General features: G+C 46.0%; 1 protein-coding gene across 8 annotated transcripts in view; it reads left to right on the forward strand.

The window, feature by feature from the left end:
• The window catches only part of LOC133234972 (ubiquitin-conjugating enzyme E2 D4), a 25314-nt gene extending 11498 nt beyond the window's left edge, over nt 1-13816 (forward strand). For 3 of the 8 annotated variants that reach the window (XM_061395669.1, XM_061395672.1, XM_061395673.1), the window contains 7 exons: nt 1561-1592; nt 1682-1759; nt 4960-5065; nt 6773-6866; nt 8348-8389; nt 9259-9289; nt 11555-13816. In XM_061395669.1, the coding sequence (XP_061251653.1) occupies nt 1561-1592; nt 1682-1759; nt 4960-5065; nt 6773-6866; nt 8348-8389; nt 9259-9286 (380 nt within the window). In that variant the 3' untranslated portion in view covers nt 9287-9289; nt 11555-13816. Of the gene's footprint in view, nt 1-1560; nt 1593-1681; nt 1760-4959; nt 5066-6772; nt 6911-8347; nt 9230-9258; nt 9290-11554 lie in introns of those variants that run through there. The other 5 variants (XR_009732380.1, XR_009732381.1, XM_061395670.1 and 2 more) reach the window with 5 other exon arrangements.
• Nucleotides 13817-23378: the final 9562 nt, after the last annotated feature.

A 23378-nucleotide genomic window follows, 5' to 3' on the forward strand; every position in this document is an offset into this window, starting at 1 on the left:
ACTTACCAGCTAATGATTAGTATGAGTTGGAATAAAAGCAGTCAAAAGAAAAAGAAGTGACACTTTATTAGCTTAGGCAGCCTCATTGTAGATAAAAGTGTTCCCATCAGTAGCATTTCTTGAAACATTTGAAAAAGGGCAAGGGCTGCTGTGACTATCTTTGGATACCTGTAGGGGCTTGCGAAACCTCTTCTCTTGTCCCTTCAATTCCTTCCCCTCCTCATGCTGTGGCAATTTCTGGCAAGGGCAGAGTCTGTGAGATATTTGAATAGATGGCAGGAAACCCAGTACAGGACCAGGTCTGAAAATTGGGGCTGATTTCACACCCATGATGGATCCATGAGACAGAATTCCCTAGAGAATAACAGATCCCTCAGAGGTTCTCAGCACACCCCCCAGGTGGGTATATAGGCACTTTCCACAAAGACTGGACAGTGTCCTGGGAGCTTTGGAACTGAGTCATCCGCCTGCTCTAGGCCAGTCTTGCTGAGCGCACAGTAGCTTTTCTAGGGACGTGTACAGCAGTAAAAGTAGCCTGACTCCAGAGAGGGCAGCAGGTGTGACATGCAGCAGGAGAAAGCTCTAACGCTGTAAGGAGGGACGTGGCCTGACCACCAGGTTGGTGGGAACCTGGGAGGGAAGAACACGAGGGGCTGCTCTTGGCTTGTCACCTAGTCCTGGGGATGTGTGAGAGGACACAGGTGGGAAATAGCCACTGAAGCCCCGGGCCACAGGCAGTAGCTGACTCCTGGAAGAGACCCTTTGGAGAAGGCTTCAGAGTAAATAATGAAGAACTAAGGAGAAGAGAGGTTTATAAAAGTAACGTGGAAAGTGGCTAAAGCCTACCTAAGGCTTAATTCTGTGCAGAGAGAAGATTGAATTGTAGTTTACTGGCACCTGGATAGTAAAGAATTTAATTTTGTCCTTAAAAGATCTGGCTTTTGTCCCTAGCCTCAGGAAGGCGATGTCTAAACTACCCTGCCTGATAGGACTGTCTGTTTAGCTGAAGGCCTTGTCCCAAACCAGTAATGTGAGTTAGGTGGGGGCAGGCCACACTAGACAGACCAGCCAGCTGGTTTAAGATGGAGGTTTTGGATCATTGCCAGAGGAACTGGAGACATAGATCAGCCATGTGAATAGTCCATTAATCCATCCTGCTAACCTGATGGAGTTCCAGTAGAAACTCTGTACGCTGAGCCAGGGGTGAGCATCCCTGTAGGCAGTATTCTGTGTGTTGTCACACATCAATGCCAGGACTCCAGGGAAGAGGACAGTTGAAGGTCTACGTTTGGACTCTGCCTGTTACTTTCCCCATGAGCTCTTTCCTTAGCTGACATTGACCTCAGCCTTTCACTGTGATAAATCAGAGCTGTGAGCACAACAATCTTTCATGAGTCTGGAGTCCAATTAAATTACAGAAACCCTTATAGAAGTGGTTGGTGTCAGAAGTGAGGGCAGGCTTGTGTGTAAACAGCACTCTCTGAACAGAGCAGCTCCTCTTTGGTGGAGAGACGTGTTTGCTGGAGAGGCTCACCTTCCTGTCTCTTTTTTGTCTTGCAGTGTTCCACTGGCAAGCTACCATCATGGGCCCGGTAGGTAGCAGCTGCTGAGCGCAGCCCTTGCTTTGCCTGTTGTGCCTCTTGCACTTGTACTAATCTGCTTTCGGTGTCTCATCCTCCAGAATGACAGTCCTTACCAAGGAGGCGTTTTCTTCCTGACCATCCACTTCCCTACCGATTATCCTTTCAAGCCCCCAAAGGTGAGGACAGGGGACAGGGACAGTGTGTGATGAAGTCACTGGTACAGAAAGCTGCACCTGGGGCTTTTCCCAGGGGCCCTTATCCACCACCAGGAGTACAGCTTTCCAGGAATTAAACTCTGGACTTTCAGGACTCACTCTTCATGTGAGCAAGGGCTGGCGTGGTGAGGGCTTCCTACTGAAGCCATGTTTTCAGGGGTGTTCCTTGTTGGGTGGCTGAGTTAAGATGTGTCTCAGGCTCCAGCTCCCTTCTCTGGAGTCCCTTTCAGTCTAGGACAGGACTTCTCAGCCCCTGCCCCAGGGACACTGAGATTTTTGTGGTAATAAAGCCTGAGATGGGAGGTGAGGAGAGGATTGCTTCTAGTATCTAGTGGAGGCCAGGAATGCTGCTCAGCATCCTGAATTGCACAGGATGGCCCTGAATGTTCACAGGTGGAGAGATGATGGCCTAGGACCCTGGCATGTCACCTCCTTCCTGCACCTGGAGGAGTCCTGCCTTCATGAGATTCATAGTCCCGTGCGGGAGAAGTTTAGTATGAGAGCTATGCCATGCTGAGGAAAAGCGCAGAGCAGGAAAGTGGGATAGGACAGTGAGGGCAGGTGGTGGTGGGATCACCCTGAGCATGGAAAGGGTCACAGGGAACTGGAGGGCAAGCCTTTGGGGGTGGGAATGATGACCCCAAGGGGACCCACGGTGTGCAGTCAGTTGCTCTGCTGTGGTGAGAGGCTGGGTAGGGCAGAGACTGGTTGTTATGGCAACGCAGGTGGCATGTTCCAAGGTGAGCCAACAGCACAGGCAGATGTGGTCACACAGCAGTGATTGTATGTTATTCGTATCATTTTTAACATTTTTATCTTTCTGATTGAAAAATTGATAAAAGTGGGTTATTTTAAAAATTAGAGCATATGGAGAACTAACTAATACACAGATGGAAATCAGTCTATTTATAAACCTATCCCCAGAGAATATCACAGCTAATAGCCCTACCGATTATCCTTTCAAGCCCCCAAGGGTGAGGACAGGGGATAGGGACAATGTACATTCGTCCAGGGTTTTGCTTCATATACCAATATATATTTTAATTCTTATTTTTAAAATAAAATGGTCAGTTCTGGTTGTGAATGAGGAAACTGAGGCTTTGAATGGGCACTCCATTTCCTGAAAATGGTGTGGCTTATAGTGGAGGGTGGGACTTGAAGCCAGATGTGTCATCCTATTTTTTGGTAACTAATTATTTTAAATTAATTTTAGACCTAGAAAAAGGTTGCAAAAATAGTACAGACTTTCCATATATGCCTTGTCAAGCTTTCCCTGAAGTCAGCATCTTACTTTATTGAAGTCCAAGTATAAATCCAGGAAGTCAGTGTTGGCCACATGCTCAGAGCTAAACTGATGGCCTTACTTTTTTACCAGTTTTCCTCGTGTTCTAGGACCCTGCACTGTATTTATTGTCTTGTCTCCTCCATCTCCACAGTCTGTAACAGAACCTCCATTTCCTCTGGTCTTTCATGACCTTGATGCTCTTGAGAGGTAATGATCATTGTCAGAGTCCCCCCGCCCCATTTGGGGTTTGTGTGCTGTTTTCTTAGGATTGACCTAAGGTTTTGCATTTTATCAAGACTTACACAGAAGTCTTGAATCTGTGCCAGGGCCCCCTGTCTCAGGGTTTGTGATGTGTCTTACTGCCCTGAGGTTGACCTTAATGGCTCAGTTAAAGTCAGACCTTTCACCCCTGTGTGCACATTCTATCTAAGCCATGAGAAGAAGCCCCTCTGGGCTTCCCAGCCCACAGCTCTTCTTGGTCATTGCCACCAGATGCCATTGGTGCCTCCATATTTTAATTCAGAGTTAAATGTGGTTAAGATTCTGGAGACTTTGCCAGCTTTTAACGAAGAAGACTGGGTTGTGCTGGGCACAGGGGGACAGATAGTAAAATACCTCTTTTAAGTATAACTGTTATTTCAGGGGTTTGGTTGAAAAAGCATGTTTCATGGTCTTGAATCTACCCCACTCTCCCGTTTCCTTGTTGAGATTTGCTGCAGTGTCTTGTAAAGTAGCATCTTATACCCTTCATTCGTGTATAAGTTGCTGCTGATATTTTTAAAAATAAACAGATAGGATACAATCCTGTATGTCTGTTGGGCATTTTCAGGATTCCTGATTGCCCAAGGACAAAGTAAAAGCAGCGCCTATTATTAGAAACTGAAGTCAGCCCTGTGAGTTGGATTTACTGTAACAAGGAGAGCTGTGTGCCAAAATGTTGTGTCTTCTACAATAGAAGAGTTTCTGTCTTTTTAAAAATCTCCTTTCCACAGGAGAACAAGATAAAGTAAGATTGCTGTTTGGGCAAGAATTTTCTGGGTCTATGGGGGGAATCTGGCAAGGTTGCATGATCCTCTCTACAGGAGATAATAAAGAATAAGGCAAATATTTAGTGCCTGAGTCACTTTGGAAGTTTGATGCTTCCTGGAAAAAAGTGAAAAGTGAAAGTGTTAGTCGCTCAGTCATGTCCAACTCTATACAGTCCATGGACTGTAGCCTGCCAGACTCCTCTGTCCATGGGATTCTCCAGGCAAGACTACTACAGTGGGTATACTGGATCTTCCCTCCCAGGGACTGTCAGGAAGTCTCCTGCATTCCAGGCAGATTCTTTACCCTTTGAGCCACCAGGGAAACCCTTCCTGGAAAAAGTCATTTGGTAACAGATGCTGAGCCTCACATACACAGCCTTCCTTCTCCTCATATTCTGAAGTGAGTTGTTTTAAAATGAAACCAACAAAAAAAAATCCTGTTTTATTATAAACCATTTCAGGCATGTAAAGTATTGTAGATAATCATATAATGGATGCCTACGTATTCATCATCTGGCTTAAGAACTCCATTATTCAAGAAGACTTCTGAGTCCTGGCCATTGCTCTTCTTGTTAGCCCTCAGAGCACACTATTCTGGGAGAGATGGTGTCAGTCCCCGCGTCTAGTTCAAGAGCCCAGCAGGGAATGGGTTGGGGAACTTCTCCTCCAGGTGCACCCTCCTGTATCCCATTCTGGTTTGGAATAATGCCCAGCTCACCCAGGATTGTGCAGGGCCAGGTATATCCCAGTAGTGGTCATTTCCACCTTACTTGGTTCATTTTCCAGACAGATAAACAATCTAGAATGTCCCTGTGGTCTGTCTGACTTGAGGTCTCTCATCTCTGCAGGTTGTTTTCACAACCAAAATTTATCATCCCAACATCAACAGCAACGGCAGCATCTGCCTTGACATCCTGCGGTCCCAGTGGTCTCCAGCACTGACTGTGTCAAAAGGTAAAAAGGTAGATGTGTACACTAGGTTCTGATGCTGTGAGTGCCTGTCTCATGCCCGTCTCTGTCACAGCTGTGTTTCTACCCCCACACTCCTGAGAGAAAATTCAGGCTCCGGGGAAGCAGCCACAGTCCTAGCCCGTGGTCACAGCCTGGAGGGGAGGAGGCCGAAGTGGTGCTTTCCCCACCCCCACCGTGTCCCCCTGGATCTGTTGCAGCAGGGTGCTCCAGCCAGACTGTTGCACGGGTGCAAAAGAAAATATTGATCCTATTTATACTTTTGATCTAAAAGTAAAAAAGGCAAATAGTAAATATTACATTGCCTCTTCCATTCTCTTATTTATTCATTTATGCAACATGGATTGTGAACCAGCCCTGAGTGAAGAGGACACAGGGCCTGCGCTCTGCGCGAGGGTGAAGAAACCAGTCTAAACTGGGCTTAAAGGATGCAGATATTCCTTCCCAACTAAGACAGACTGAACATGGTTGTATGAATACTGAGACTTGAACAAAGAAGGTGTGAGTTACCTGTCAGTGGAGTGAGTAAGGTGGTAAAAAAAAGCAGCCGGGGTACCAGAGCCCAACAAACCGAGTGGAGTGTGAGGCAGTGCAGGTGGCAGAGCTTTAGGCAGCAGGGGGTAGGCTACAAGGCACCAGGACAGCTGACCGGAGCAGGCTCTTTGAGACTGCATGGTAAATCTACAGGGAAAGCTGCCCACTCCCATGTGCTGGTGCAGATGCCGTGGAGGCAGAGCTGACTCCAGTACTCAGGCCTCCAGGAGACAACTCCACACTGGGGACCTGCTCCTCTCTGAGCTGAATCCTCACCCCACTGCCTAGCATGCCTTTGGATGTGGGGGGTCAGGACACTCTCTAAGAAAGTAGGGAGAGGAAATCAGAATGGCCAGGAGTAGGCACTTGAATGTGGAAGGAAGGAAGAAATTAGCCCTCTCATGACACATCCTTTGAGCTCAGAACAGCAGGAGAGTTGAATAGCTTTAAAAAGACAAATCATCCCTCAATCATAGTGTACCTGGTTTACCATAGTTTAACTGTGGTCAAGACTTGGATAGATTCACTGAGGCAAGGATGATACTTGTTTGGGGTGGTACAGAGGGTTCCAGAGCAAATCTAGGATTGACAATGCATTTAGCCTAGACCCTAACAATCCCAGCAGCACCGCTTCCTCAGCCTCCAACCACAGCCCTGGTGGGAGTGTCCTCACAGGTCCAGAGCAGAACTGAGAGTGTAGGGCAGTGCGCGTTTGCTTGGCAGTCACACAGACCTGATTCTGAATCTTGTTTTTACCCATTTGGTGGGTGTTCCAAGTCTGTAACCTTGGACAGGTCACCAGAATCTTCTGAGTTCTGGTTTCTTTAATAGTGAACAGGACCAAACAACAACCCCTGGGACCAAACAACAAAGATACATGGCACGGAGCCAAAGAACTTCTGAGATCAGGAAAGGGAGGCCAGACGTGCCCTAGAGCAGATGTAGGTGGGACACCACAGGGTACAGTTGCTGTTCACCTGGTAGATGGACAAAGTAAATACATTCATGACTCTTGGGGTATCAGAATCATTTTGATGGGATGTTGAAGAGAAAATAATTGCTCTGTCAACAGAGAGTTCAAGTTGAGGGGCTCACTGGACCTGGGGTGACCTGGGAGCCTTGTGACTGCAGTTGACTCATTGTTTCTTTTCTTTCCAGTTCTCTTATCCATCTGTTCTCTGCTCTGCGACCCCAACCCTGATGACCCTCTCGTGCCAGAAATAGCCCATACCTACAAGGCTGATAGAGAGAAGTATGTGTCTTCTTTGGATTGCCTTTGGGCCCCAGCTGCTCCAGGTAGCTCCCAGAAATACCCTAAGCTGGTGCTTCCAGGCCAACAAGGTTTTCCCATGGACATCATCCTGCCCATTCTGAGCTGGGCTGAGACTCCTGCCTCTCTCACTAACATATCCTTTGACTCTGAGGAGGGAGAAGAAGATAAAAGCAGTTTTCCCTCCTGTTATAGCTCATTAGCTGCCATTACTGAATCCTAAAATATTATTGCCAAACCTGCCCTTGAGGCCAATAATATCAGTGGTCAGCCAACAATGGACTCAGAAGAATCTGACAGCAAGAAAATTCTGGATTAAAATACAAGGATTTTATCACAAGATAATGGGGTGTCTGCTCAGATATGCCCAGGGTGAGGCCAAGGCTGATTGAGGTGGGAAACACTGCTGTGCTCAGTTTGCTAGATGAGGCTAAGAAGTAAGCAGTGTGTTCCTGATTTATTGACAGACCCTCACTGCTAACTCTGATTACCAGACTCATAACTGTAGAATTCTGACTCATGTGGCCAGACACAACTGTGTGCACTGTAGCCTGAGCAGATGTCTGTGGCTGCTGGGGCAGGTACATTGTGTGAAAACCTCTGAGCGTTGACAGGACTGTGAGAAAGAGCCAGACATGGCAGGGCCCCAGGCATCAGCAGTGGCAGCCCTGTGAGCAGCTCTGGGCAGGAACAGGGTGCAGAGGGTGGAGTTGCTGGCTTTTAAAAGAACTCTCCAGTAGGTCTTTTAGTTCATTGTTTCTCTTCTATTTAAAGAGATTAGAATGGAATGTGCTATTTCCAGCATATATTTCTTGAAACCTTTATAGAGCTCATTATTTCCCTCATTTCAATTCTCCTGTATGAAAAAGTGATTTTTAATTGACGAGATCTTAATTTGTATTTATTTCAACACTTATTATGATATATTTTAGATATACTAGAAGTGATTCTCTTCACTGTCTCCTCTGGTTACATAGCTCTCTTACAGTGTCATGGCACCAGGTTTCATTACAGTAATGTGGATAAATGCACATATTCTCAATGGGCACCAAACCTGCTCTGTGGCTGCCAATGGTGGCACTGACTCACACTCTGGTGGCCAGATTCATGGAGCCCATGTGCTGGATACCAGGGACTGTCCCAAGCTGACCTCTGTGTATCTCTTCCTGATCCAAATGCATCCATGTTGAAAGACAAGAGAGAGGGAGGGAGGAGGTCTATTATGCTCTTAAATATTCCACAGCAGATCGTTGTGAAGAACTACTAGGACTCACCAAGCTCGGGATTGTGGCCGTGAATGACATGTTCCTGCTCCAGGTGGTCTACTTCATTCATTCATCCATCTTAGGCATTTGATGAGAAGCAACAGCATTTCTCCTGTATCAGTTCTTTTCTCTACTGTGCGTTGAAAGGAAGTGACTTTTATGAATTAGGGTGTCACTTCCTCTGCTTTTTTCTTCCAGGTACAACAGACTAGCAAGAGAATGGACACAGAAATATGCTATGTAAGTGCCTCAGAGGTTTTACAGGAGACATTGTCCAAGAGAAGCTGAGCTGAGCTGTTGGCTGAGCCACTCACAGAGCGTCATCTCTTCTGCAAACAAATGCTGATTACCCACTTTCTCCAACCACAGCATGTTGGTACCACTCTCAGCCATCATGGTTTTGACAACGTCATGTCTCTGGTGCCAGATCAGTAGTCACTGTTGTGATCTGCAGCCTTCCTGGCTACATTGGAATCGGTCCCTCCACCCCAACTCACTGCTCACCTGTTCAGGGGACCTGTGTGCCTCCCCTGCCTGGCCTCACTTTAGGCGGCATCGCTTACCATGGCGCCACACAGGGGCCCCAGTCTGGCCCCTTACCACGTGCTCTTTGTCTTTTAGAACTCAGTGCCCAGGGAGGAGCGGGCAGGCTTTCCTCACATCGTGTCTGCCACAAACCACATCCTGAGGACTCTCACCTCATCCCAGGAGTTCTGGGAATTGGAAACAGTGTCACTGGGAAGTGGAGGCCTTGCCCCACAGCTCCCACCAGTCTTCCTCGGCAGTGCCACGTGCTGGCACTCTCCTCCCACACCAAGAAGCTGTAAATAGTCAGGATATAAAGCACATAACATGCCATGAGAGATGACTGTCCTTTTAGAAGCAAGAACAAAATTATGAAACCTGAAAAGATTGGGGTTATGCTTTTCTATCTGATGAGATTTTCACCACCCCTACCTCCTCCCACTCTGAGCCTACATAAAGTCAAAGTGTGAGCCATTCACTGAACACAACACAGGGAGAGAGGGGAACTGTTAAATGTAAATAAAAATGTAATGTACTCATAACCCTAAATGATAACTGACATTTAAGTCTCTTTTTTTTTCCAGGCAGAACAGAAGATACGGAAACTTTTAACAGGTAGCCCATCGGGTAACTGGCCTCCTCTCTTAAGTTTCTGATGTAACACATTTCAAGAGCTGCCTTTAGAGTTCAGAGGTTTGAGATTAGGTTAGTGAGGAGAAGAGTAGTAAAGGGATTATTCTAATTGAACCTCCAAAGAGAGGAGGAAAATTGAGGGACTTCACATCTCTAAACATCCAATTTGGCCTAGTCTTTTCTAAGTGGTTTTCAAAGCTAGTCCACTCCCAGAACAGCCCTATGAGAATAATGTTTGGGTAAGTAGGACCAGGAAGTGGAGAAACACTAAAATTCTTCAACCAGATGGCCAGGTCTGTGGAGTTTGGAAGGAGGCCTGCAGACCTTGCACCTGGGGTGACCATGTGAGCCTGACCTGCTCCAGAAACTCTGAAGTTGTAGCACAGCTTCACTGGGATTAGTCACCACCACTTCCTTAGCAAAGCAGGCAGCAGTCTGAGCCTGGTCTGCATTTACTTTACGGGGGCCCGCATTTAGGATCCTCAGTTACAGGGCTGCTTTCTGTGTTCCATGGGACCCATTCCCTGATTTGTACCATGGTGAGGATTTACCCTGTTAATTTTTTCTCTCTTTGCTACCCCTTTGGTCTTTACTTAAACAAAATGATAAACTTCAGGTGTCCCCTGGGAACACTGCCATCACACAACTCTGCCATTTCAGACAGTGGCCATAATGCTCCTTGAACCAAATATAACAAAGTATGGGAAGGTGGGACAGATTCAAATTTCAGAGACAAGTCAGAAGAATATCCAGGCCCAAGTTGGTGTTGAGTTGGAGGGTGCCATTTTCAGCCTTTCAAGCATAATAGGTTTGACTCCCCAGAAGCTCATGAATTTTCTCTGTCTAGTTAAAATTTTCCCAAGCCTGCTATCTCTGTTGGAGATAATGCAGTAGAAAAAGTAAAATTATCCTTTGGGATCCCCACTATGAATTACCATTCACCCTTTGCTTGATTTGCACTCCGTACTTGGACAGCCCTTTACTTGTGCCAGGCCAAGTGATAGACAGGCCAGCACAGTGATGTTCTGCAGGCCTGTCCCTGCCAAGTTCCTTGGACTCCGTACCCCTGAGAAACTTGCTTTTCAAGCCTTCCAGGGCTCAGGTCAGCCTGAAGGACAGGCACCTTAAGTTGAAACCCTTATTTTAAAATGCATTGTGTGCAGGCAGCTCCCAGTTATCACACAGGTGTAGATATCATGTTTCCAAGGTGAGTCCCAGGTCAGTAACTTAACAGCAGATCTAAAAATCTAACTGTGCAGTGATACTGTGTTTTCTCCATGGACCAGAGATAGCAGGGAATTGCATGATCTTAAGCAATTAATCCAACATGGACAAATGACTTAACTGTGGCCAATAGTGTCTCAGTTTGCTGGATGGAGCTGTGATCTTGATCCTTTGGCAGACTACAGGAAGACCCAAGAGTTCCAAGAATATAGCAAAGGGTCAAAATCTCCCGACAAGGGATTATTAAAACACCAGAACACCCATGTCCAATGGGCCTGGCAGCTCACAGCTGACCCATGTGTCAGCACCATGGGATCCCACACCACCTGACCACAGAGGCTCAAGGATGGGCAGGTTTCTGTCTCTCAAATTCAGGACAAAGTATCCTAAAGTGATAAAGAGGTGCTTGTGAGACTGATCAACAGAGCTCCTGGCCGGAAGGCCTGTTCTAGTAGAGACAGAGAAAGCCTTGGGAGCAGCACAGGCCACCTGTCCCTTTGCCCTCGCCTACCCCCTCTTCTGTGCCTCTGTTCCTCCAGCTCTTCTCACTGTGACACATGCTTCCTCCCTGGCAGCACTGGTTGAATGAGGATTAGATCTAGCTATGAAAGCTAGTCTGAGAAACAGGATGGCTTACCAGTGTTACCAACCTGAGTCCTTGGACTCTTTAATCAATAGAAACTGATAAGAGATCAGACAAGAAATTTAGGCAAGGCTTTACTGGAACTCACACTGCAGCAGTGGGGAGTAAGAACAAGTGAACCGGTGCCCTTGCTTGACCCCTGCAGGTGGCAGGGCAAGCTGGTCCCTTAAATGAGGTTGAGGGTGGGGTGGACCAGTGGGTCAGGTTGGAAGGGTGGCTTGGGTGGTCTGCCAGCCCACATGGCGGTGCTATGTGCTCCCCGTACCTCAGAAATGACAGTTGGGTTTTGGTCTTTTTGTATTAGTCAGAATTGACCCCAACTGTGCATTCATCAAGTTATTTTTAGTCCCTTATACTTTCTTTGTGTTCTGTTGCTCAAGGAGCTGTTTGTCCAGGTGCCAGCACTCCAGTAAAGGGACCCAGGCCCCAACCTATCTCACCAGCACCCTCACAACAGCAGCCTGGTGCCATGCAGGCAGGCATGCACACTGGCTCCCTCAGGCCTGGTGATCTTCCCAGCCAGTCTTCTGGCCTCATCATGACCACCATTGGGGTTTCTTTTCTGTTGGCAGAGGGATTTTATTAAAAACAAAACTAAAAGCCACAGAAAATCTGCACAACCTTTCTCAAACCAAATAGTGGTTTCTTGATTTTCCTAAAAACTGTCACATCTCCATATTACCCCATCTCCACCGCACTTCTCCCAGGCTCCTAATCCTTACCTTCAGATAGGCCCACTTGAGCTGTCCAGCTCCCTGCAACAGACCTTACCTCTGGGTGCACAGGCTTGACTGGGCTCCACTTTAGGAGGTAATGACAGAATTGCCCTCACAGAGCCTGCATCTCACTCATGCTGCCCACCCCACCACCTCTAGCCACCACAGTAGCTCAAGGGGCTAGTCACGGGGAATGTCCATCACCACTGGCTGGTCATTACTTTCTATTGACTTTAGGTGGCTTTATCCAGGCAATGAATGAGCACTTGCCAAGTGCAAGGTGTGAAGAGGAGGGGAAAGGAAAAGAATTATACAAAGAAAATGTGGTTGCTTTCTGGGAGTTCACTGGAACTACACAGGCCTCAGGACGGAGCTAAAACTAGGGTAGGACCTGATGGATGGATAGGAAGGAGGGTCCTACAGGCAAAGGACTGTGTTCCCCAACAAGCACAGCACATTCTGGGACCTCACTCAGCAACCTGGCAACACTCCCACACATGGCCCTTCTGAAATTGGGGCCCTGTTACCTTCTTGGTGGCACAGGGCTCACCTTTCTGGAGAATCATTGAAGGCAGAGGAGTGCAGGATGAACAGCAATTTTCATATTAAGTGGATGGCATAGTTCATATAAGCTGGTGTGTAAAACCATTTTGCACCATAGACTCCCAGGGAAACAAGCACATCACTGGGCCAGGGGCTTTGCAGGGGCAAGGACACCGGCACAGAGCTACATCTGTCCCTCCATCCACATGAAGAAAGGAACAAAATGACATTGGGCCTGGGCCCAGCCTCATCTCAAATCTTGTTCCCAGGAGCAATAATGACCTGGCCAGGGCCCTAGAAGGCCAGGCATGCTCAGTGGGCAAAATGATCTACCAGCTGCAGAAATAAGGATGTAGACGGAGGCATGGGCTGTAAAGTTGGGGGTGGCAGAGGCAAGGGGTGAAAGGCTAACTACCCATCTGAGGGAACTTGGCTAGTTCTTCCTTCTGTGTCAAATATCCAGCAGTAGGAATAACCTGGTGGTGCAGTGGTTAGCAGTCTGTGCTTCCACTGTAAGGGTCACAGGTTCAATCCCTAGTCGGGAAACTATGATCCCACATGCCATGTGACCAGAAGCAAGCTCAGGACACCATCCTGGAACAGGAGGAACTAACAATAACCTGTCAACATCTTTGGGTTTAAAATGTTGGCAGAGTTGTAGTTAAACTGCAAAATCCCCATCACCTGTACCTTCTGTTCCCTTTGAACCTAAAATTTCTGCTGACTCCTTGCTGTGAGCCCATCTGTCTACAGCAGGGAGCTTGGCTGATGCACACATGTCTCCAGGTCTTTGAGGTCAAGGCTTCAGTAAGACTTGAGAAGCTAGAAGCCCTCACAGCAAGAGCTATGTGAGCAGCAAGTGTGCCCTCTCTAAAGGGTTAGGATGGCAGGAAAGAGCACTGCTTCTCCTGAAGGAGGCAGTTTTGCCCTTTCTGTGAGACACCACATACTGACTTGTGGCAGCCCCTCATAGCCAAGCCTTAAATGACAAGCAGACCACATTGGCCATTCCCTACCTGCAGGCCTGAGTCACAGATCAAGCTCAGGATTGCAGCCTTCCCACCTTTCTACCCTTGACTGCTTACCCTCTGTTTAAATCATAACAGGGATTCAACTAGAAAGGTTTGGGGTTTTTTTGTTTTGTTTTTAATCTCTCAAGATATGAAGTATTTGCTTACTGGATTCTACTTACCATGCAGCATAAATAAGTTTTCTTTTTAGGGCAGGAAAACTAATGATTTCATTTCCCCCTTTCTGTAGTAATATGGCCATGTGTGGCTGGAGCATAGAGATGTAATCCTGGTGGTTTTTAAGAAAATTATTTTCTTGCTAACTGACACTTCTGTGGATGAAGACTTTGAATAAAAACCTATTATTTTCTACCGATTGTTGTGGTGTCAATGATTATGTACCCTCAAAATTCCTGTGTTGAAATCTTAACCCTCAAGGTAATGATATTGGGGGGTGGGGCCTTTAGGAGGTGATTAGGTCACAGCAGTGGAGCCCTCATGAATGGCATTAGTGTGCTTATAAAAGAGGTGCCCCAGAGAGCTTCTTGGTCCCTTTTGCCATGTGAGAACACTATGAACTGTCAGCAGAAGGAGAGTGTCAAGACCCTTTCTCCTATGGGCCTCTTGGTAAGGATGCAAAGAAGAATCTAAGGTCTTACCTGTTGCAAGGAAGTTTATTAACAATCAGGAAAGAACAGATCACAAAGAGTTGGACAAGACTGAGTATACTGTAGATGGTGACCGCAGCCATGAAATTAAAAGACATTTGCCCCTTGGATAAAAGCTATGACAACTCAGCATATTAAAAAGCAGAAATGTTACTTTGCCAACAAAGGTCCATATAGTCAAAGCTGTGATTTTTCCAGTAGTCATGTATGGATGTGAGAGTCGGACAGAAAGCTGAGAGCCGAAGAATTGATGCTTTTGAACTGTGGTGTTGGAGAAGACTCTTGAGAGTCCCTTGGACAGCAAAGAGATCAAACCAGTCAATCCTAAAGGAAATCAGTCCTGAATATTCATTGGAAGGACTGATGCTGAAGCTGATGCTCCAATACTTTGGCCACCTGATGTGAAGAACTGACTCCTTAGAAAAGACCCTGATGCTGGGAAAGAATGAAGGCAGGAGGAGAAGGGGATAACAGAGGATGAGATGGTTGGATGGCATCGTCAACTCGATGGACATGAGTTTGAGCAAGCTCCGGGAGTTGATGGACAGGGAAGCCTGGTGTGCTGCAGTCTATAGGGTTGCAAAGAGTTGGACACGACTGAGCGACTGAACTGAGTATACACAAAAAAAGTACAGAAAGAACACTTCAAGAGGAGGGCCGTGCAGGGGAGGCAAATGGCCCTGGAGGGCTGGAGTACAGTTTTTAAGGCAGGGTCATTTGCGTAATTGGGGGGTGTCATTGATTGATAGCTGCAGGTTATATAACAAGGTGCTCTACTGTGCATGTTCTTCCTATAATTTAGTCTGTTATAATTAGATGTATATATTCATGCAATGGGCTTCCCTGGTCGCTCAGCTGGTAAAGAATCTGTCTGCAATGCAGGAGACCTGGGTTCGATCCCTGTGTTGGGAAGATTCCTTGGAGGAAAGTCAGAGCAACCCATTCCAGTATTCTTGCCTGGAAAATCCCTATGGACAGAGGAGCCTGGCGGGCTACAGTCCCTGGGGTCACAAAGAGTCAGACACAACTGAGCAACTAAGCACAGCACATTCATGGAATATTTATGAGCAGTTAATGAGTCCAGTGGCTGACAAAGATTACTTTAGTACAGGATACTGTGAGGTGAGTACATGTGCTAAAGTGGGGAAAGTCCCACCAGTTGGCAGGTGGGGGCTTTCTACAGCCCCCTGACTATTTTTGTAGTACTAGTGGGTGTATTAGGGGCAGGGCTGGTAAATTGCTTTGTGGGATTAGGCAGCTATTGGACAGGTAGCTGAATGGTCCACCTCTCTGTTGCTCTCAGCTAACTTCCTGCCTATCAGAACCAGGAAGTGGGCTCTCACTAGACACCAAATCTACCAGTGCCCTGATCTTGGACTTCCAGGCTCTAGGAACTGTGTTGTTCATAAGCCACCCAGCATGTGGTATTTTATTGTATCAGCTTGAATGGATGTAAACACTGGGGGACACTGCTGTTGTCGATTCCTTCTAGACAGTTGACTACAGAGGGAGTTTGCCAGCATGCTCCCTCTACAGTTGGGCTCACATGCCTTCAGGACACAGTCAACTGCCCTCAGAGTTCGAAGGACACTGACTATTTGGAGTTCTGCTTTCATTCCTTGGATCTGTTACCTAAACCCACTAGGAGAGCTTCAAGAAGCAAAGCAGATCTGAGTTTACCTACATGCAAGAAAAGTATAGAGGCTTGTGTGAATGATGGGGCCAATTTGCTAAGAAAAGAGAAGAGTCCTAGGAATGACCTCCGGGAACATCTCAACCCACAGTCTTATTGTTTTTCTTCCTTATTCTCTTTGGCCTCTCGTGTCTTTGTTTCTCTTCTTTCTCTGGTAATATTGCTATAAACACATCCTAGTTACCAGTTTCCTGAATCCCTAGCACCTACTAGGGAGCACTTTTCAACACTTTAGTCAACTTGGGGAGGCCCCACCTTGCCTGAATCAGGTTGTTCAGACAAAAGAGGCAGGTAGGTCTCTTTGTTCTGGAAATAGATCAACTCAGTGTGGTGACCAGGTTTATCCATACTGATGAGGGAAAAGCAGGGGGACCCAGGCTCCACTGAAAGAAGACTATGACTGTGAAGAGGGTCATAGTTTGAGGGTCATTCTCAAACCAAGGGACAATCAACCAACAAGAGAGAGATGGCCAAAAGGAAACAGAAACTCCAGAAAAAGCTGGAGTAGGAGGGAGAAGAACATGGAGAGGATCTACACACAGCAGCTAGAGGAAAATTTGAAAAATATCCTACTTCCCTGGTGGCTCAGACAGTAAAGAATCTACCTGCAATGAGGGAGACCTGGGTTCGATCCCTGGGTTGGGAAGATCCCCTGGAGGAGGGCACAGTAACTCACTCCAGTACTTTTGCCTGGAGAATCCCCATGGACAGAGGTGCCTGGCGGGCTATAGTCCATGGGGTCACAGAGTTGGACACCACTGAGTGACTGAGCACAGCACACAAGGATTCCATCACACCTAAGAATAAAACCTAAAGTCCTTCCCTAACTCACAGGGTGGTATAGGATCCAACCTGCACCCATTCCTCCTTCCTTCTCTTTCTCTCTGTGCTTTCACCTCAGAGCTCTGTTTCCTCTGCTTAGAACACTTCCACCAAGATCTTCCATAGCCACATCTGCCACCCTCCAGCCCTCATATCTAGTCTGCTCCAGTGTTACCTCTGAGAGGCCCTACCTAATCTGTCAAGTTGAAATAGGCTACCACACACTAAAGCAGAAAACAGAATCCTAATGCCCCCACGTTCCCACACCAAGGACCCCTCTTCACAGTCATAGTCTTCTTTCAGTGGAGCCTGGGTCCCCCTGCTTTTCCCTCATCAGTATGGATAAACCTGGTCACCACACTGAGTTGATCTATTTCCAGAACAAAGAGACCTACCTGCCTCTTTTGTCTGAACAACCTGATTCAGGCAAGGTGGGCCCTCCTCAAGTTGACTAAAGTGTTGAAAAGTGCTCCCTAGTAGGCACTAGGGATTCGGGAAACTGGTAACTAGGATGTGTTTATAGCAATATTACCAGAGAAAGAAGAGAAACAAAGACACGAGAGGCCAAAGAGAATAAGGAAGAAAAACAATAAGACTGTGGGTTGAACTCCTTTGAACTATGGAGATTCTAAAAGGACTGTGGTGGAAGCAAGGTCTGATGCTATAAAGGGCACTATTGCATAGAAATCTGGAACGTTAAGTCCATGAATCAAGACAAATTGGAAGTGGTCAAACAGGAGATGGCAAGAGTGAACGTTGACCTTTCAGGAATCAGCAAACTAAAATGGACTGGAATGGGTGAATTTAACTCAGATGGCCATGTCTACTACTGTGTGAACCGTGAACTTCCAGATGTTTTAGAAAAGGCAGAGGAACCAGAGATCAAATTGCCAACATCCACTGGATCATCGAAAAAGCAAGAGAGTTCCAGAAAAACATCTATTTCTGCTTTATTGACTATGCCAAAGCCTTTGACTGTGTGGATCACAATAAACTGTGGAAAATTCTGAAACAGATGGGAATACCAGACCACCTGACTTGCCTCTTGAGAAACCTATATGCAGGTCAGGCAGCAACAGTTAGACCCGGACATGGAACAATAGACTGGTTCCAAATAGGAAAAGGAGTACGTCAAGGCTGTATATTGTCACCCTGCTTATTTAACTTCTATACAGAGTACATCATGAGAAACGCTGGGCTGGAAGAAACACAAGCTGGAATCAAGATTGCTGGGAGACATATCAATAACCTCAGATATGCAGATGACACCACCTTTATGGCAGAAAGTGAAGAGGAACTAAAAAGCCTCTTGATGAAAGTGAAAGAGGAGAGTGAAAAAGTTTGGCTTAAAGCTCAACATCCAGAAAAAGAAGAACTCGGGGTGTTGGTGATGGACAGGGAGGCCTGGCGTGCTGCAATTCATGGGGTCACAAAGAGTCGGAAACGACTGAGCAACTGAACCGAACTGAACTGAACTGTGGGCAAGAATCCCTTAGAAGAAACGGAGTAGCCATCATAGTCAACAAAAGAGTCCAAAATGCAGTACCTAGATGCAATCTCAAAAACAACAGAATGATTTTTGTTCATTTCCAAGGCAAACCATTCAGTATCATGGTAATCCATGTCTATGTCCCAACCAGTAATTCTGAAGAAGCTGAAGTTCAATGGTTCTATGAAGACCTACAAGACCTTCTAGAACTAACACCCCCAAAAGATGTCCTTTTCATTATAGGGGACTGGAATGCAAAAGTAGGAAGTCAAGAAACACCTAGAGTAACAGGCAAATTTGGCCTTGCAGTACAGAATGAAGCAGGGCAAAGGCTAATAGAGTTTTGCCAAGAGAACACACTGGTCATAGCAAACACCCGCATCCAACAACACAAGAAAAGACTCTACACATGGATATCACCAGATGGTCAACACTGAAATCAGATTGATTATATTCTTTGCAGCCAAAGATGGAGAAACTCTATACAGTCAGTAAAAACAAGACCGGGAGCTGACTGTGGCTCATATCATGAACTCCTTATTGCCAAATTCAGACTTAAATTGAAGAAAGTAGGGAAAACCACTAGACCATTCAGGTTTGACCTAAATCACATCCCTTATGATTATACAGTGAAAGTGACAAACAAATTCAAGGGATTAGATCTGATAGATAGAGTGCCTGATGAACTATGGACGGAGGTTCGTGACATTGTACAGGAGACAAGATCAAGACCATCCCCATGGAAACGAAATGCAAAAAAGCAAAATGGCTGTCTGAGGAGGCCTTACAAATAGCTGTGAGAAGAAGAGACGTGAAAAGCAAAGGAGAAAAGGAAAGGTTTACCCATTTGAATGCAGAGTTCCAAAAAAGACATAAGAAAGCCTTCCTCAGTGATCAGTGCAAAGAAATAGAGGAAAACTATAGAATCAGAAAGACGAGATCTCTTCAAGAAAATTAGAGATACCAAGGGAACATTTCAGGCAAAGATGGCTCAATAAAGGACAGAAATTGTACGGACCTAACAGAAGATATTAAGAGTTGGCAAAAATACACAGAAGAACTATAAAAAAAAATTATCTTCATGACTCAGATAACCATGATGGTGCGATCACTCACCTAGAGCCAGATATCCTGGAATGCGAAGTCAAGTGGGTCTTAGGAAGCATCAATCTGAACAAAGATAGTGGGGGCGATGGAATTCCAGTTGAGCTATTTCAAATCCTAAAAGATGACGCTATGAAAGTGCTGCACTCAATATGCCAGCAAATTTGGAAAACTCAGCAGTGGCCACAGGACTGAAAAAGGTCAGTTTTCATTCCAATTCCAAAGAAAGGAGTGCCAAAGAATGCTCAAACTACCATACAATTGCACTCATCTCACACACTAGTAATGTTCAAAATTCTCCAAGCCATTCTTCAACAATATGTGAACTGTGAACTTCCAGATGTTCAAGCTGGTTTTAGAAAAGGCAGAGGAACCAGAGATCAAATTGCCAACATCTGTTGTATCATCGAAAAAGCAAGAGAGTTCCAGAAAAATGTCTATTTCTTCTTTATCAACTATGCCAAAGCCTTTGACTGTGTGGATCACAACAAACTGTGGAAAATTCTGAAAGAGATAGGAATACAACACCACCTGACCTGCCTCTTGAGAAATCTGTATTCAGGTCAAGAAGCAATAGTTAGAACTGGACGTGGAACAACAGACTGGTTCCGAATAGGAAAAGGAATATATCAAGGCTGTAAATTGTCACTGCACTTATTTAATTTCTATGCAGAGTACATCATGAGAAACGCTGGGCTGGATGAAACACAAGCTGGAATCAAGATTGCTGGCAGAAATATCAATAACCTCAGATATGCAGATGACACCATGCTTATGGCAGAAAGCGAGGAAGAACTAAAGAGTCTCTTGATGAAAGTGAAAGTGGAGAGTGAAAAAGTTGGCTTAAAGCTCAACATTCAGAAAACGAAGATCATGTCATCTGGTCCCATCACTTCATGGCAAATCAATGGGGAAGCAGTGGAAACAATGGAAGACTTTATTTTGGGGGGGCTCCAAAATCACTGCAGATGGTTACTGTAGCCATGAAATTAAAAGACGCTTACTCCTTGGAAGAAAAGTTATGGCCATTCTAGACAGCATATTAAAAAGCAGAGACATTACTTTGCCAACAAAGGTCCATCTAGTCAAAGCTATGGTTTTTCCAATAGTCACGTATGGATATGAGAGTTGGGCTATAAAGAAAGCTGAGTGCTGAAGAATTGATGCTTTTGAACTGTGGTGTTGGAGGTGACCCTTGAGAGTCCCTTGGACTGTAAGGAGATCCAACCAGTCCATCCTATAGAAATCAATTCTATATACTCATTGGATGGACTGATGTTGAAGCTGCAACTCCAATACTTTGGCCACGTGATGCGAAGAACTGACTCCTTAGAAAAGACCGTGATGCTGGAAAAGATTGAAGGCGGGAGGAGAAGGGGATGAAAGAGGATGAGATGGTTGGATGGCATCACTGACCCAATGGACATGAGTTTGAATAAACGTCAGGAGTTGGTGATGGACAGGGAGGCCTGGTGTGCTGCAGTCCATGGGGTCACAAAGAGTCATGACAAAGACATGACTGAGTGACTGAACTGAACTGAACTGTGGTGGATCAGGAAGCCACCTGAAGGTTGGGTCTGAGGGGAAAATGACAGCATAGATGTTACTAAGGAAAACAAAAAAGACTAGAGATTGGGAGATCTGGGAGTCCTCTATTTATAAGAGTTTGGCTTTCCAATGCAAACACATTGGTGAAGTCAAAGTGGTGAAATGAGACCTGTACACTGTAGAAGAAAAGATCCAGGGTGAACCGGGGGAGGGAGGAGGGCTGGAGATGGAGTTGCTGAATGGAGGGAGTATTTGGCTAGGACCCAGGGTTTCCCCAGGGTGGGACCAGGTAACTGCTCTGCCCATCAGACAGATGTCAGAGTTTCCACCTGTAAGACAAGCAGTGATGTGAACAGAAATGAAAATAGATGTAACAAATGAACAGTATATTTCCCCAAATAAGGCTTACAAGTCCTTAAATATGCAGTCCAGACCCCAACACCTTAAGATTGTGGTAATTGATTTAGCAGCAAAATCTGACCTGAACTGTCATGAGGCTGTTAGAGTCTTTCTATAAGCCACTTAACTGATTTCTCAGACATTGCTGCAGAAAAATGAACATATTTGACTACCAGATTCTGCTCAGGATCCTGTGGTACAGTTTATATAGTACAAAGGATATACTTGATATTTTCTGAAAACTGAAAGACTGAATTTCAAACATGGAATTCTAACGGGCTACGGGACTGTGGATATGAATTTTAGGGAAATGAGAGTTCTCTAAGGCGAGAAGGAAGCTGTGAGCTGCTATAGGCCAGGCATGTGTCTCTGTTTCTCTCCAGATAGGTCAGTCACAGTCAGGTGCAGATTGACGCATGGGGAGCTCCTTCCATCAGTCAGCAGGGCCTGGAAAGAATAAGAACCATAATAGCAAGACCCTACGAGGCCTCCCTGGGACAGACACCCCCCCCCCCCCCAGGTCCTCTGTGTGCCTCTTGTCTGTAGAAAAACTTTAGCCTCCTAGGCCTTCCCTGAGTTTCAAAGAAGAAATTTAAGCAGATAAGTGAGACAATGCAGAAACAAAGGAAAAGTCAAACAAGGTGAAATAATAAGTTTCATCACTAAATAAAGTCAAGGACCATTAGTTCCTTTTAAGAGCTATAGATAATATTCTGAGCTACATCCTTGAGCTATTTTTTTTTTTTTTTACAGATACTGAAACCCCTGCCAGGTGGAAGAAGTTGACTTCATGCTGCTCATTGGCAGGTAGACCTCAGACTGGTTGGAACCAGAAGGTTGATGATGCTGACTGTTGATTACCTCACCACCAGCCAATCAGAAGAATGTCCACAGGCTGATCTTGAACCCCACAACCCCCCTCACTCACCCTATCTTTTAAAACCTTCTGAAAGCCAGTGGGTGGTCTGGGCACTAGTTGCCTGGACTCCTTGCTTGGTGCTGACAGTAACTGCTGCACTTTTCCCACCACAAACTCATGTTAGTAGACTGGCTCTATTGCACTGGGACCAGCGGACAAGTGGACCCAAGTTTGGCTGGGTAACAGGACCAGCAGTGGGCAGGTTCTCATCTTTCTTTCCTTACCCCATCCTTGACCTCTCTAGAAAATGCAGGTGAGGTCTGAGAAACACAACTGCACTTTGAGGTAGGTCTGTGGACATCCCTGGTGGCTCAGATGGTAAAGCGTCTGCCTATCATGAGAAATGCTAGACTGGAAGAAACACAAGCTGGAATCAAGATTGCCGGGAGAAATATCAATAACCTCAGATATGCAGATGACACCACCCTTATGGTAGAAAGTAAAGAGGAACTTTTTTATGGATGAAAGTGAAAGAGGAGAGTGAAAAAGTTGGCTTAAAACTCAACATTCAGAAAACGAAGATCATGGCATCCGGTCCCATCACTTCATGGGAAATAGATGGGGAGACAGTGGAAACAGTGTCAGACTTTATTTTTCGGGGCTCCAAAATCACTGCAGATGGTGACTGCAGCCATGAAATTAAAAGACGCTTACTCCTTGAAAGGAAAGTTATGACCAACTTAGATAGCATATTAAAAAGCAGAGCATTACTTTGCCAACAAAGGTCCGTCTAGTCAAGGTTATGGTTTTTCCTGTGGTCATGTATGGATGTGAGAGTTGGACTGTGAAGAAGGCTGAGCGCTGAAGAATTGATGCTTTTGAACTGTGGTGTTGGAGAAGACTCTTGAGAGTCCCTTGGACTGCAAGGAGATCCAACCAGTCCATTCTGAAGGAGATCAGCCCTGGGATTTCTTTGGAAGAAATGATGCTAAAGCTGAAATTCCAGTACTTTGGCCACCTCATGCGAAGAGTTGACTCATTGGAAAAGACTCTGATGCTGGGAGGGATTGGGGGCAGGAGGAGAAGGGGACAACAGAGGATGAGATGGCTGAATGGCATCACTGACTCGACGGACGTGAGTCTGAGTGAACTCCGGGAGTTGGTGATGGACAGAGAGGCCTGGCGTGCTGCGATTCATGGGGTCGCAGAGTCGGACACGACTGAGCGACTGATCTGATCTGATCTGATTTGACAATGCGGGAGGCCTGGATTCAATCCCTGGGTCAGGAAGATCTCCAGGTGAAAGAAATGGCATCCCCTCCAGTATTCTTGCCTGGAAAATCCCATAGACGG

The sequence above is a fragment of the Bos javanicus genome, chromosome 22 (genome assembly GCF_032452875.1).
Source record: "Bos javanicus breed banteng chromosome 22, ARS-OSU_banteng_1.0, whole genome shotgun sequence".
In the NCBI taxonomy this organism is placed as follows: domain Eukaryota; kingdom Metazoa; phylum Chordata; class Mammalia; order Artiodactyla; family Bovidae; genus Bos; species Bos javanicus.